The 16,600-nt window shown below is 47.5% G+C and overlaps 1 protein-coding gene across 1 annotated transcript in view; it reads left to right on the forward strand.

Annotated features, from left to right (window-relative positions):
- LOC147897554 (metal transporter Nramp6-like) overlaps nucleotides 1–16,600 on the forward strand; it is a 92,141-nt gene that overhangs the window by 53,571 nt on the left and 21,970 nt on the right. The window contains exon 10 of the mRNA XM_087380045.1: nucleotides 14,389–14,493. Within this exon, the coding sequence (XP_087236171.1) occupies nucleotides 14,389–14,493 (105 nt within the window). The remainder of the gene's footprint in view (nucleotides 1–14,388; nucleotides 14,494–16,600) is intronic.

Here is a 16,600-nt window from a genome sequence, read left to right on the forward strand (position 1 = left end):
ACTATTGTGGTAAAATGGGTCATATGGCTAAAGATTGCTACAAAAAGCAGAATGGCTACAAGAAATACCCAACTCATCATCAATGCTCTGTTCTGAGCCACTGGATTCACTATCCACATAAGAGTGACCTGCATTTACATCAAACATGGACTGCGCAAAGAGCACCTGGAAGTGAGCCTACTTTGCGCAGGTCTACCAGAGCTAGGTATCTTGTGGATAGGCTGAAATATGATGGATTTATAGCCACTCACGATGCCTATATGGTCAAAGTCATACATGAACCAGAACCCACTTGTTTTGAGCAAGCCATGGGAAAAGAAAAATGGGAGAAAGCCATGGATGAAGAAATGGATGCCTTGGAAGCAAATGCTACATGGGAATTGGTGCCTTTGCCTAAAGACAAGAATGCAATTAGCTGTAAGTGGATTTATAAGGTGAAGCATAATGTAAATGGTTCTGTGAACAGATACAAGGCAAGATTAGTTATCAAGGGGTATGCTCAGAAACATGACATTGATTATGAAGAAACATTCAGTCCAGTTGCAAGGATGGCAACTGTAAGAGCAGTCATTGCTATGGCTGCATCAAAGGGATGGTCTTTACATCAGATGGATGTAAAGAATGCCTTCTTGTATGGTGATTTACAAGAAGAGGTCTTTATGGAGCAGCCACTAGGTTATGTTCATGCTATTCATCCTGAGTTTGTTAACAGGTTGAAGAAAGCCTTGTATGGCTTAAAAGCAAGCACCTAGAGCATGGTCTGACAAAATAGGACAGTATCAGAGAAGCCAACTCCTGCGAGCTCCCTCCTTCGTTCCCCGTCTACCTTCCCCTCGCATGCTGCGCGGCCCTCCCTCTCCCTCCGTCAGCTTCTGTCACGCAGCCAGCCGCCTCTCTCTCCTCATCCTCCGCCCGTCGCTCCTCCCCTCCCCTCGCCACGCTCCTCTCACCTCACCCCGCCTCGCTCCTCTCTGCTCCGCTCCGCTCACCTCATCTCACCCCGTCTCGACCCGCTCCGCTCCACTCCGCCCGCTCCGCTCACCTCACCCCGCCAAGCTCCACTCACCTCACCCCGCCTCGCACCGCTCTGCTCCGCTCACCTCACCTCACCCCCCCGCCTCGCTCCGCTCTGTTCACCTCACCTCCCCCTCTCTTTCTCCTCCTCTTCTCCCGCCACCCCTTTAGTCCCCATCTTCGTCCCCCCCCCCGCTTCCCCATACCTCTTCCCTTTCGTTTCCTTTCCCTTCCCCCGCCTCGGGAGTTCGCAGTTAGTCAAGCGATATGGCGGCTACGTGTCCGGAACCGGTGGCCCAGACGGACCCCCCCTCCATCAGCCTATCGCGTTACATTGACAGAGCACCAGGTCTCCTTGGTAAAGCAGGCCGCCACGGATTTCTCCCAGACATCAGTTTATGGGAGGGTCATTGGCTACTCCCCTTCACGAGCAGACATCAAGGACTGGTTGCAGTCCACCCTCTACCTCGAGGACAATCACATTGAGGAGGTTGCACTCATGGGACATGGCATTTTCTGGCTTAAGCTCTCCCCAGCACAGGCTTCAAGCGACATGGTCAGGCGATCCCCTACCTTTGTGGGTGGGAAGATCATCCTCATGGTCCCATGGTACAGGGGATTCAGTGTAGCGGACTTCAATGCTCGCTTTCGCATTCCTCGCCACCCAGTTACCCTTATCTTTCCAGGTCTCGCAATCGAGCTTGGTTCGATCATCAAGGACCTGGGGGCGCACTTTGGTTGGCCTATGCAGGACACCTACGTTGATGCGGCGGCAGCCTAAGGGGTGCCATGTGTTAAAGTGGCAGTCCTTGATCCACAGAGCATCCCCTCGGAGTTCGAGATAGACACAGACACAGGTGTGGTGACGCAGCGCATTCTGGTCACTGGTCACTCAAACCAGTGTCTGAGATGCCATGGCTTCAGGCACCAGGCTCGCTCATGTCCTCGCTTCACGGGTACAGAACCTCAGAAGACCCCCGTTCAGGCAACTCAGAATACTCCGCACCAGTCAGCGACATCCCCTCCCAAAGGGGAAGGCTGGACGGAGGTCAAACGAAAACGGAAGGGAAACAAAGCAGGCCCTAAAAAACCTGCCCATCTACAGTAAGAGCCCCCTCCGATGGTCCCTACTCATCAGCAGCCCGGTAAGGGGAAGGAGAAGGGAAAGGAGAAGGTCAGCCAGCCTCCCCCTCATCCTTCACTCCGCCCTCCCCCCCCTCCCCCCTCCTCGATTCTCCGACCCCCATCCCCTCCAGGATCCCCCCGCACCAGTGGTTTCCGCTCCACTCTCTTCCTCGAGCATGATCCAGAAGGAATCCCCCCTCCACCTGCGCCACCTGTAGCCCCGAAGCCAGCACAGACCTCACCCTCGCCTATCCCTCCAGGCCCGACGGAGGGGAGAGGCCCTTCCCCGCAGGTGGCCAGCACCCCTCCCTCCGGTTCAGACTCCTCATCTTCGTCCCCATGCCCAAGGGCTGCTCCTAGAGCTCTTCCATTAGAGTTTTACCGAGCAGGTCCTTGGGATTACTTGGATGCAGCGGGTATTGGCTCCTTTCCCACATGCCTAGACATCAGCATCTTCTTCCTCCGCAAGGGGGCGGAGGGTAAGGTGTCCATCCTTGCTCCGCACGATGGTCCTAGCTATTCCTTCACTATCTCCAGTGAAGGGAATGAGCAATGGATGAATGAAAATGTTTGGGAGACGATACGAGACCAGACCCAAGAGCAGGTGCAGGACTGGATTGGTAGCAGAGCAGCGGAGCTTCTTCAGCAGTAGTGGCAGGAGGGTGATGTTCGTCTGCGTTGGCGCCACAGCGCCAAACGTTTTCGACTCCTGGTCATTATTAGACCACCGCTGGAGTGGGCCTACGCGGAAGGGCTTCGCCCATGGAGGACTTCAGAGGTTGCGGAGGAGCTCAGACAGCAGGAGGTTCGGGTTCGAGCCATGCTAGAGCAGATCACCCAGCGTTGCTCAGAGTTTTCATTTCATGTTTCTAAGTCCTTCTGGGCTGGAAAGGCGACAGGATGTGCAGAGAGTTCTTTTGGACTCATGGACAGAGGTCAGCAGGGGAACAGCTCCATTCTCTTAGGGCGTAGGATGGTAGTGTCAGGATAGATCCAGATGAGGTCCGGGACTTGGCGACAGACTTCTACAGAGCATTGTTCCAGCAGGAGCCCCCAGACCCTCGTGGCCGCATTTGCAAGGAGGAGGTGTAGAGATCTACACCGCGGCTCGTGCAGCCCAGCATGAGCGACGTCCTTCTCGCCTCTTTTACTATTGCGGAGATGCAGGATGCGGTGAGCGCTATTGATGGGCAAAAATGCCCAGGTGAGGATGGCCTCTCTAGAGCTTTCTTCACCACCTTTTGGGAGCAGATCCACTGGTCCTTGCTCGCAGCCTTCCAGCACATCTTCTCCAGCGGGCAGATGCCAAAGAGCCTTGCGACAGGCCTGATTTGCCTCATCCCCAAAGGGGGGGACCGCCAGGAGATCAGACAGTGGCGCCCAATCACCCTCCTCCCGACCGCCTACAAAATCCTCGCCCCCTGCTACACGACTTGATTCATGACACCCAGATTGGTTTTGTCCAAGATCGCAGCATCTTGGACAACTTCACTTTCTCAGAGGCGACGGAATGGGCCCAGCACAATGGCTAGCACCTTGCCATACTCCTTCTCGACTTTGAGAAGGCGTACGACAGGGTAGACTGGTCCTTCTTGGAAGGTACACTCGCTCGGTTCGGTTTCCCGGACGAGTGGATCAGAGGTATTGCTAGCCTTTACAGATCGGCCTCCAGTCGGGTTATCATTAGCGGCAAGATGGGGGAGAGATTCACACTCGAGCGCTCGGTGCGTCAGGGCTGTCCATTAGCGCCTTACCTTTCCTATTTTTTGTGGAGGCCATGACACACTTCCTTCGAGTCCGTACCACTGGTCTTCACGGGATGCGTCTCCCTATTCGAGAGGAGGCAGAGCTGCTGGACTCCGAGTATGCAGACGACACAGCCCTATATGTGCAGGATGTTGTCGAGTCACTGGAGCGAGTGAGACTGTCCCTAGAGATTTTTTGCCTTGCAGCTGGAGCAAAAATCAACTGGCATAAGTCAGTTGGTTTTCTTACGGATCCGGGAAGCCAGCTCACAGTGGGGTATTTTCCTGGGATTTCTTTGGATCCCTACAGGACAGACGACACGTTACCTGGGATTCCAGGGAGGCCTGGACATCACACCGGCTCAGCAGTTCTTGCCGGTCCTAGCCTCCACACGACGAAAGCTTGCTTTCTGGAGCACGGCTCGGCTTTCCTTGGCAGGTAGGGCCCTTGTGGTCAACCAGGTCCTTCTTGCCACTGCTTGGTATGTGGCCTCTTGCTAGTGTTTCTCGAGATCTTGTGTAGCCCAGCTGAGGAGACTGGTGTGGAACTTCCTATGGTCTGGTTCAGACGGTTCCGGCACCACCAGAGCTAGGGTCGCCTGGCAAACGGTCATTCTCCCCCAGACAGAGGGCGGCCTTGGCATCATAGATCCAGAACCGCAGAGTCAGGCACTTCTTGGCAAGCTAGTCATCCGCGGTCTGACCCCAGGAGGGCAGACGTGGAAGCTCTTGCTACAGCATGGTCTCAGTGCGTGTACTCCCCAGAGGGGGTGTTTGGCAGCCTTCTATTCGATGGATCTTCACTTCAGCTCCTTTGACTCAGCCCCGTTCCCCCTTCCTCCGTAGCCTTATTTTGGTTTGGAGGAAGTTGCGACACAGCCTTTCCCAGGTTCCCCCTAGCTGCTGAGAGGAGATAGACAGACAGCCCCTGATCTGGAGCAGCCAGGTGACAGATGATACAGGTCGTCAGCTTGGAGAGAGATCCCATATCCCTTGGGCGCTTTGGGCGCGTGGGCCCGCGCGCTCGCTCCAGGTTTGGAGGGACGTCTACAGTCAGCTGAGCCCAAGCGAGCTGGCAGCGGCAGTAAGTATGGCACGTGGGATCGAGGCTCGGCGAGCGGAGATTGATGCTGCCATCCCTGTAGGTTGGAGGATTCTCGTAGTCACCGGATAACTCTTGCCGGGAGATGAGAGGTGGCTAGGACAGTTCACTCCACGAGGCATTCCTTTGGTGGACGCCAGCTAGCCCAAAGAGTCTTCCAGAAAGTGTGAAGAAAGACCAAGGATATCCCCTGGGCATACCACCTATGTGCCTATGTGGGTAGCCCACGCTGGAGAGCCCCAAGAGCATGCCGACCCGTGCGTGCACTGTAAGAAAAGGAGGAGGTAGGGTTCTCTGAGGTCTCTGATGGTGGCCAACGCCACTCCCCTGGGTCCCACTCCACCTCTGACAAGGAACGGCCCTCCCATATCCAGAGTCTCCAATCCTGGTCCTGCATAATCAGGGGGTCTATATGCCACGTCTTCCCTTACAGCCCTACAATGCGAAGGCGTTGCCAGGGAAGCTAGGGGTCGGTCACGGCCTCTCTGCTCTGTAGGTGATTGTCATCAGTGATGGAGAAGAAGTGTACCGAGGAGTCCGAGAAGAGGCCTGCCACCGAGGAAGATCTCCTACTTTCTTTGGATGGTGGCACACAAGGAGCTTCTAGTTGGCAGCTGGTTGAGACAGATGGGGTAGGAGGGGCATTGCCAGATGTGTTTTCAGGAGGAGTCCCTGAAGCATTGCCTTTGGAGCTGCTCACATGCGCAGACGGTTTGGAAGGGAATCATGGGGATCTTAGCGAGGGCTACACCCGAGCTAGGACCAATCACTTGGGAAGCCGTTTGTTGGTGCAGCACTGAGCCGGGACATCACTTGGCCTATGAGTTCTCTAGACAAGATCTCGTCTTTTTCATCACGTAGGCTACTTGGGCATACATGGACAGAATCAGGAGCGATGCCTCGGCACTCAGTTTGAGAGATCATAGGGAGCATCGCAGGCTGGCATATCTGGACTTCCAGATGCGCGCAGACTGTAGGAGCTCAGACTACTTCTACTATCCAGATCCTAGCAGATATCTGGAGCACGATCATTCACATGCTCAAGGGTCAGTGGGATCAGATTCAGGGAGAGTCCCGGGCAGGGAAGGAAAAGAGACGACGTTTCCTTCGCGACTGGGACCACCGGGAGTTGTTCTTCCAGCACTCCACTCAGAGTCTTCAGTGGCATTACGCCCCTCCACCGTGGCTGTTTGTCCACTCTCCGATGATTATGCCCTAAGAGGCTTGTATTTAGCATTTTGACTTCTCGGGCTGAATCCATTTTGTGATTACAGCCCGTTGGTCTTTAGGTCTTCTTGTACTCTCGCTTTCAAGTAATATAACTAGCACTACTTTTTGCGCAAAAAAAGATAGGACAATATCTTGTCACTATTGGCTTTCAGATTTCCAAGGTAGATTTCTCACTTTATGTGAGAAAAATAGAGAAAGGTATTATGCTGCTTGTCATTTATGTCGATGATTTGATCATCATAGGTGATAGTGATGAAGATATCCTTCATGTGAAAATGCTATTGAAGCAGAAGTTTGAGATGAAGGATTTGGGAGAGCTGCGTTATTTCTTGGGCATTGAGGTGATTAGATCACCAAGTGGGATACGGCCCTTGCAGAGGCAGTATGGATTGGACATGTGTCCAAATATGGGATGACATGCTATAAGCCTATTTCAGTTCCTTTGGAGCAGAATGTGAAGCTGAGCGCAGATGCAGGTGAGCTTCTGGAAATCCTACTATGTACAAGCGCATAGTAGGATGTTTGATTTATATGACTATTACCAGGCCAGATTTGAGCTATGCTGTTGGATTGGTAAGTCAGTTTATGTAGGCTTCAAGGAAACCGCATTTGGATGCGGCTAGACGCATACTTAGATATGTGAAGTCCACATTGCAGTATGGACTATTTAATGAGATTGGGGTTCAGATACAGTTGCATGGATACACTGATGCTGATTGGGCTAGTAGTATTTCTAATAGACGATCTACCAGTGGATATGTGTTCTCGTTTGGAAGTGCTACAGTCACTTGGAGCAGCAAGAAACAGCCTACAGTTGCCTTGTCGAGCACAGAGGCTGAGTACAGGGGTGCAGCAATGGTTGCATGTGAGGTAGCTTGGTTGCATAAGTTACTTTATGATATGCATCAGTCTATAGATGGACCAGTTATTTATTGTGACAACATGAGCAGTATACACTTGGCAAATAATCCAGTCTATCATGCTAGAACAAAGCACATTGAGGTGCATTATCACTATGTGCGGGAGAAGGTTTTACTAGGTCTTATTGATCTAGTTTATGTCAACACAGAGGATCAGGTAGTTGACATATTCACGACGGCATTGGGCGCAGAGAAGCTGCGCGAGTTCAGAGACCTGCTTGGTGTGCAAGAATTGGGATTGAGCTCGAGGGGGAGTGTTGAGATATCGACCTTTACTCGTGATATGTCAGGGTGACTGTTGTGCATTTATGTCACCAACTTGTTAGCTGTAGATGCGGTTGGTATATTGCCCATGAATAATAGTTGAATGACAGCTATCCTTATGTACTCTAGTTCGTGGCTCAGTTAGTATGCCACCTTAGTTAGCTGAGTTTGGTTTGAGACCCACATATAGGGTTCTTCTATTTCTTTGTACTATCATGCTAGAACAAAGCACATTGAGGTGCATTATCACTATGTGCGGGAGAAGGTTTTACTAGGTTTTATTGATCTAGTTTATGTCAACACAGAGGATCAGGTAGTTGACATATTCACGAAGGCATTGGGCGCAGAGAAGCTGCGCGAGTTCAGAGACCTACTTGGTGTGCAAGAATTGGGATTGAGCTCGAGGGGGAGTGTTGAGATATCGACCTTTACTCGTGATATGTCAGGGTGACTGTTGTGCATTTATGTCACCAACTTGTTAGCTGTAGATGCAGTTGGTATATTGCCCATGAATAATAGTTGAATGACAGCTATCCTTATGTACTCTAGTTCGTGGCTCAGTTAGTATGCCACCTTAGTTAGCTGAGTTTGGTTTGAGACCCACATATAGGGTTCTTCTATTTCTTTGTACTAGAGTTCTTTTGGCTTACACAACTAAGAAGAGGAAAACTGTTTTCAACCTCCACCTTTGTGTGTATTCTCCCATTGTGTATGTAAGAAAGCCGCAAGTGAGACTCTTTCCTTCTCTCCCACTATCTTCTCATCATTTGGCTATGTAATTAATCATGGAGCTTTTTCTTTTCCTCTCAGCTATGTCCTTTCTTAACAAGAAGTAATAGGCACTTGTTTTGATAAGAATTATAGATTGCATAAAAAATCTAAGGCCTACAAATGCAAGTTTCACTAATTGCCTACTAATGCAAGTTTTGTTAGATATGAATGCTCCACTCTCGTGTAACTACGCGCGTGTAACTACGCGGGAACCAGCTAACTCTACTTGTAAGCCCTCATATGAGGAGAAGGCATTTGAGTAGCTCGGTTATCCGGTAGGTCCTGGTTTGTACATCATATGGGGGCCATGTGTGACCTGATGGCTGGACGCCTTCAAATAGAGTTGGCACACCGCCAACTAGGCTATATGCAAGTGCGGGAAGGCATCCCTTGATTGACTGCACTGAGGGTAGACGGAGCATTTCTCGGGACAGTCCACTCTCGGGTTGCGGAGTCCGTTTGGAGCCTCAAATGATCTCGAATGGCTCTGGGCCGAACGGCGACCATAGGTTAGTTGCTCTATTTTGCGCACTGATTCTATCGTATGGTCGGTGGCCTATTTCGGGACCAACCCCTAGTCGGTCGTTTTGGGCGGACTGGGTCAGTCACCCAATTGAGCCTAACCGACTACGACTGGTGGCTATATAAGAGCAAGCCCGTGAAGCCCATTTCATCACTGGCTACAGCAACCCTCATTCCTTAGCATTCAACCTCCGTCTTCTACTATTTTCAGCACGCCATCGAAGCTTCTTTCACAGGAGCGCACGGTTGGGAGGCAGCGCCATCTATTGTATCAGTTCTACAGTAATTAAATTTTTGATTCTCCATATTATCTTGTTTTCTCTCTTGCGTACAAGATCCTGTTATTTGTTTGAGCACAAACGTTGTATTATTTTCTTACATGGTATCAAAGTCTGGACTCTAGCAAGAAGATTTGGTAGTGTGTTTCTATTTGCGAGCAGATTGTGAGAGATGGCCTAGCTCCAAGACTGCGAATCCCATCATTCCACGAAAGCGGAAAGTTGGACGGCTCTAACTATCCACTCTGGAAGTTCAAGATGAAGACCATCCTAAGCGCATATGAGCTTTGGGACATTGCTACCGGGGTGGACATGAGGCCGATTGTGAGACTGAATCCAGCCAATGCAGGACAACAGATAGTACCCACTGCGGGTGAAATTCTCGCGTGGACAAGAAGAAATGCAGATGCGCTGTGTTCTATTGTCTGCAGTGTTAGTGATTCCGTCATGGCGTTAACTCAACATGTCACCATAGCGGAGGCATGGACGGTCTTGAAAAATCAGTACGAGACCACGAATCAGACGCGGATTCAGAATCTGGAGACTCAACTCACGAACGAGAAGTTGTCTGACTCTGAAGCGGCAGAGAAGTTCATCTCCAGGGTGAAGAATGTGCGCGATCAGATGACTGCGATTGGCATCACCATCATCAGCGAGAATCTAGCACGAAGGTGCATATGGATTCTCCCACCAAAGTACGACGGTCTTGTTACGGCACTGAATACGCAGAACAAAAATCCGTCCCTCAACTTTGAGGATTTCAACGCGATGCTTCTGGAGAAGGAGATGCGTCAAAAGACAAGGACTGATGAAGATTTGCCTTTCTGGACCGGATCAAAGAAAGGTAAGGGTAAGGACTCTGGTAACCCATCTTCTTCTGATGATAAAAAGAGAAAGAAGAGGATCAAGTGCTTCTATTGCAACAAGATAGGGTACAAGCAGAATGAGTGCCGAAAGAAGATTGCAGATGAGAAGAACGGAGTAAAGAAAGAGTCCAGTAACAGCGTGCAGGCAGCACTAATAGAGCTGTTTGTAGCAATTGAGGAGATTTACACGGAGACAGTTTATGTACTTGCGGATGAACCTTGGATTATTGACAGTGTGCATCGCGCCACATGACCAGTCGGAAGGATTGGTATATCTCTCTACAGCCGGTAGGGAATGACATCCTGGTAGCAGTCGGTAATGATGCAAAATGTCCAGCAAAAGGAAAAGGTACGATTGCTCTCAAGTCAGATGGAGTTATAAAATAGTTGTCCGATGTTCTTTATGTGCCAGATATCAAGAGGAACTTGTACGTTTCTGCGATCACGGATTGGAACCTCAAAGTTCAATTCGATAAGAATGGTGCACAGATCCTGGATCTTCAAGGAAAGGTCGTTGGTAAAGGTACACGACGCAACAACATTTACGAACTCTCAGCTTTCAGTGCTCGAGCAGATATGAAGAACACTAAGTTGTAGCATGAGAGGTTTGGTCATCTAAACCTTAGTTCTTTGAAGGAGATGCATAAAAGTGGAATGATTGCAGACCTACCAAAAATTTCAGATCTGCTCGATGTATGTGGAGCTTGCATGATGGGCAAGCAGCATCCGCATTCCTTTCCTAAAGAGGCCAGCAGGGCAAAGGCTCCTCTAGAGCTCGTTCACACGGGCCTTTGCGGAAAGATAGAGACGGAAGCTTTGGGTGGTTCCTACTACGTCATGATATTGATCGATGACTATAGTAGAAGGATATGGATATACTTCCTGAAGACGAAAGACGAAGGTTTCAGTAGGTTCAAGGAATGGCATGTAATGGTTGAGAATCGGGGAGGAAGGTGAATAAGCTGAGATCAGACAGAGGTAGAGAGTTCACATCGACTGAATTCGAAAGTTACTGCAAAAGTTACGGGATCAAGAGGCAGAAATCCCCGCCACATACATCACAGCAAAATGGAGTAGCAGAACGCAAGATGCGCATCATCTGTGAAATGGGCCGGAGTATGATGAAAGGGAAAGATTTACCAAAGACTTTTTGAGCTGAAGCATGTAACACTGCAGTTCACATTCTGAATCGTAGCTACACGAAGACTGTGAACGAGATGACTCCACTGCAAGCCTTTTCTGGTAAGAAATCTTCAGCTGTACATTTTAGAGTTTTTGGATGTGACTATTTTGTGCATGTCCCTGATGCTACTAGGACCAAATGGGAACCGAAGAGCCGAAAGTGTATTTTATTGGGCTACAGTGAAGAGGCAAAGGGTTATCGTCTCTATAACCCTGTTACCAAGAAGGTAATTGTAAGTCGCAATGTGGTCTTCTCAGAACAGCCACATCAATTGGAGGAGGATGCTTTCTTCCCAGACAACTAGGACCAGGATATCCATCCAGTACCGCTACCAACAGCAGACCGAACTCCCCCAACGGTGCTTGGGAGGATTCAAGACAAAGAAGATGAAGAAGAGCATGTAGAACCACAACGGCAATGGCTATTCCCGAAGTGGGTAAAGTAGCTTTTGGACGGCAGAGAACCTCTAGCCATTGAGGAGGAACCATCCGAACACCACCGGTCCAAGAGATTAGAGGAGCAAAGAAGGACGCAGGAACACTTGGTCAACTATGCTTTGATGACAGAAGTGATTCATGCTGATGAATCCAAGTGTCTTGAAGAGACATAGGGCGATGATAGGTGGATGGAGGCTATGCAGTCGGAGTATGGCTCCATAATGAAGAACAACACTTGGGACCTTGTGGATCGACCACCAAAACGCAAGGTAATCGGAACCAAGTGGGTGTACAAGACCAAGTACAAGTCCGATGGCACGTTGGATAAGTACAAGGCTCGGCTCGTGGCAAAGGATTTACACAGGTACATGGTTTTGATTATCAAGATACTTTTGCTCCCACAGCTCGACTAACCACAATTCGCAGTGTTTTGGCTTTAGTTGCCTAGGGAAGTTGGTCCGTGTTTCAGATGGATGGAGATCTCAAGAAGGAGGTATACGTGGAACAATCACCAGGTTTTGAGATCCCCGGTTCAAAAGGTAAAGTCTGCAAACTGAAGAAGGCACTTTACGGGCTGAAACAGGTCCCACGAGCGTGGTACCAACGAATTGATGCCAACTTTCTGCAAAACGGGTTCAAGAGGAGTCCATCTGATGCAAATTTGTATATCTTCAAAGGAGATAGGTGTATGATTGTGGTCCTTTATGTGGACGACCTTGTCATAACAGGGAACCATGAAGAGAAGATCTCGCAGACGAAGCATTTGCTAGGAAGAGAGTTTGAAATGACAGACCTCGGAGTGATGCATTTCTGTTTGGGGATTGAAGTTTGGTAGGAGCTGAAACAGATCTTCATTTCATAGCTGAAGTATGATGGAGAGATACTGAAGGCATTTGGCATGGCTGAGTGCAAGACAGTTGGTATCCCTATGAAGGTTGATGCGAAGCTCTCAAACGAGGATTCATCACCACTGGTGGACGAAGCGAAGTACAGAAGGCTTGTAGGCAGCTTGATTTACCTGTGGATATACTAAGCAGGTTTTTCAATAAGCCCCGGGAGAATCATTGGAGGGCAGGGATGCGGATGCTGAAATACATCAAAGGCACACTTGATTATGGCATCACCTATACCAAGGGCAATATCTTGACCGGATTCTATGACTCGGATTGGATAGGAGACGTGGACAGTCGGAGATCAGTGACAGGGTATCGTTTCTCACTTGGATCTGGAGTTGTGTCATGGGTCAGCAAGAAGCAATCCACAGTTGCTCTTTCTTCTACCGAGGTCGAGTACAAATCTGCATGCTTTGCTTCTTGCGAGGCAGTGTGGTTGAGGAGGATTTTGGGGGACATGGGTGCAGTGCAGAACAAGCCTACGCAGTTATCATGTGACAATCAGAGGTGCATGGCGATTGCAAAGAACCCGGTGTTCCACGCTCGCACAAAACACATTGAGATTTAATATCACTTTGTATGCGAGCTCATCATGGATGGAGAGGTCGACTTGGTGTACTGTCCGACTACAGAGAATGCTGCGGACATCTTCACGAAGGCTCTTGGAAGAGACTTGCTGGAGAGGCATCTTCATCAACTTGGCATTGGGCCGAAAAAGTAAGTTCACTTGCAGGTGGACATTGAGAGGGGGTATTAGATATCAATGCTCCACTCTCCAGCTAACTCTACTTGTAAGCCCCCCATATGAGGAGAAGGCATTTGAGTAGCTCGGTTATCTGGTAGGTCTTGGTTTGGACACGAGATGGAGGCCTTGTGTGGCGTGATGGCTAGACGGCTTCAGATAGAGTTGGCACACTGCTAACTAGGCTACATGCAAGTGCGGGAAGGCATCCCTTGACTGACCGCACTGAGGGTAGACTGGGCATTTCCTGGGGCAACCCACTCTCGGGTTGCGGGGCCCGTTTGAAGCCTCAGATGATCCCGGATGGCTCTGGGCCGAACGGCAACCATAGGTTAGTTGCTCTGTTTTACGCACCGGTTCTATCGTATGGTCAGTGACCTATTTCGGGACCGATCCCCAGTCGACCGTTTTGGGCAGACTGGGTCGGTCACCCAATTGAGCCTAACCGATTACGACTGGTGGCTATATAAGAGCAAGCCCGTTAAGCCCATTTCATCACTGGCTACAGCAACCCTGATTCCTTAGCATTCAACCTCCGTCTTCTACTATTTCCAGCACGCCATCAAAGCTTCTTTCACAGGAGCGCACGGTTGGGAGGCAGCGCCATCTATTGTATCAGTTCTACAGTAATCAAATTTTTGATTCTCCATACTATCCTGTTTTCTCTCTTGCGTACGAGATTCTGTTATCTGTTTGAGCATAGACGTTGTATTATTTTCTTACAAGTTCCACTCCTTTGACCACAATTATTTCATTTTCTAACAAAAGCGGTTTGACTCATGACGTCCAAACGTTAAGAATTAAGGTTCTTCCTTGATATACAGATGAAATAGTGATGCATGAGTCATAATGAAGCACATTTGTTCAATCATAATTATTAGGGTTATAATGTTAATACATATTTTTAAGAAAATACTATACACACATTCAATATTTTCTTTTTTGTTTCAAACACATCGAAAAAATGATCTTGTTGTTTTCAGTTTATATTGCAACAACTATATGATGTAGTTGTATTCTATAAGCAGAATTCAATTGAGATTTGAAGTTGTTTATCCAGTTGTCTTATATATTACAATTGTATTATATAGGTTTAATTCAATCAATATTGAAGTACTTTAATGCATTGGTATGTTTTAGAAATCCCACAAGATGAATTTATAAGACACATGCAATATAAAAAAGTTGTTCACACAAAAAAATATTTCAAATTTGCATTTAAACCAAGACTTGCCATCTATTGGCATTTAGTAAAGTCAAAAGTTTCCTTAAATTGTTCATATATTTATCATGCAGAATGTTCTTGGTACTTGGAGTACTATAGTTTTTGGCATCACAATTATTGCTGCTGGTCAAAGTTCAACAATTACTGGGACATATGCTGGTCAACATGTGATGCAAGTAGGTCACAAATGCTAAAGAAAATCTAAGAATTTAATAATACGTTCAATATGTATAGTGTCATGATAATGTTGTTTCTAAGTATTTGCAATAATCTTTACTCAATGATATTGGTTTACAATATGCATAGTGTCATGATAATGTTGTGTCTAAGTATTTGCAATAAGCTTACCCGATGATATTGGTTTACAATATTAAGTCTTGAAACATTGGTAGGAATGCATGGTTGAGATACTGTGAACCTAACATCATTTTTTCTTTATATCATACAACTCATTTTTCTTTTGCAAGAAAAAGACTTTTGCTAAGTATGAAAGACCCTCCTTGAAAAGACCTCATATAGAACATGAAATACACCCTAGCTGGGCTAGAAATAAACTCCTAAGTGGAGCAATGAAACTGTTGGAATATGAAGCCAAAGTGAGTCTAAAATGAGTGTTCTAGGTGGTCTAGGTGGTGTTTTATAGTCCAGTGAGTCCTAGATGTGCCACGTCTCATATTGGGAGATATTCCATAGACATTGTGACTTTCTAGAGTCTAGTGTCACAGTATATAGTATTGTACTTGTCTATTGTCTATTACATTAGTTAACATCAAGCTCTTTGGTATCATGTGAGTACTTGTCCATTGCTTTCATTTTCTTTCCATTTCATTTCCATTATGCTTGTTATCTTTCCTTTCCATTCCTAGTGTTAGCTTGCTTCTCTCCCTACCGCTATGATCTTTCAGAAACAACCAAGGTTGAGGCTGAAAATGTCATCTCAACCCTGTAGGTGACTTTAAGAAAAAAGGGCAGCCATTCCATTCTTTGAGAAATATCGTCCTCCTAGTAGAGGCTGCATGTGATGACTCCGCATCCTGACCCGCATGGCCATCGAAATAAATACTATGTCTATCCAAATATGCTGGCAAGGTGTGAGCAGGATGAAGCTGGGAGCCGCCGTCCAAGGTCTCAGAGGTACATCTAGACCTCCAAATATGCAAAGCTAGTATGCTTGCTAGAATCTCCCAAGATGTATCGACGGATGCATGTGTAGGTGTGTGTGAAAGCATTGGAACATCATCCAAAGAATATGACTCAACTACATGTTGTCAAATCAATAAAGCCCAAGAGAAGTCATGTCTCTCATCTAGAAGAAGGACAAGCTATCGATCCCCAAGTCATATAGAAAGGAGAATGTGTAAATGTGCTCAATAGCTTAGCAATCTCCAAATAATCCATGCTTATCTACAGTCCCAAAGACAATGTTGGATGGACTTCTCGGTAGTATAATTTGCGCCAAACCTCTGTTGGTATTGGAGAGATGCAAGCATGTGCTACTAACTTACTAAATGTGAATTCGGAATTGACACACATACACACACGCACACGCACACAGACACATACTTTTTTTTATAGTGAAATCTTATATTTCTCTGTGGGAAACCCAAAACGAGGTGAAAACCCACCAATAAGTACAGAGATAAAATTTACAAGCAAGCCTCAAAGCGAAAAACGCATGAGGCGACCAAGATAAAATTTACATATCAGTTGGAGGAGGATCTAACAAAACATCCTCTAGTTTCAGATTATTGACTTGCAAAAAGTGATGTAACAGAGTGACATCACCATCAATAAAACAAAGCTGTTATTTCCCCTTGTGATTCTTCTTAATATAAGCTGGCAACCTAAATTTTTGAACCACATGATCAAAAACCTATCTCAACCAAGGATGAAAAGAGTCCAAAGTGAAAGTAGCATATGCAGTCTGAGAAGAAATAGACTTTAAATTTTCCTTTACTGGTATTTGAGCTACATCCACAATCTTAGACATGGGAGTTGTATCTGATAAATCATGACACATCATGACAGCTTCACCCTATGCATCAACCTTTTATGAAACATGTGCATCATCCTGAGTGATGCCCTCCCCAACAAGGGAATCCATACCCTGAAGAGAAGAGGTCTGATCTTGCTCAACAGCAGGCTGATCCTAAACTTCTAAAACAACATAGGGATTAACCTGAGGGCAAACTAATGTCGAAGCTTCTTTAACCACACACACTCACACATAGAGAGAGAGAGAGAGAGTGTATGTGTGTTGGCTACGTAATTCTTGGTGTGATC

Source organism: Dipteris shenzhenensis, chromosome 10 (assembly GCF_047967505.1).
Source record: "Dipteris shenzhenensis isolate YYH24624 ecotype China chromosome 10, Dip_SZ_1.0, whole genome shotgun sequence".
Taxonomy (NCBI): Eukaryota; Viridiplantae; Streptophyta; class Polypodiopsida; order Gleicheniales; family Dipteridaceae; genus Dipteris; species Dipteris shenzhenensis.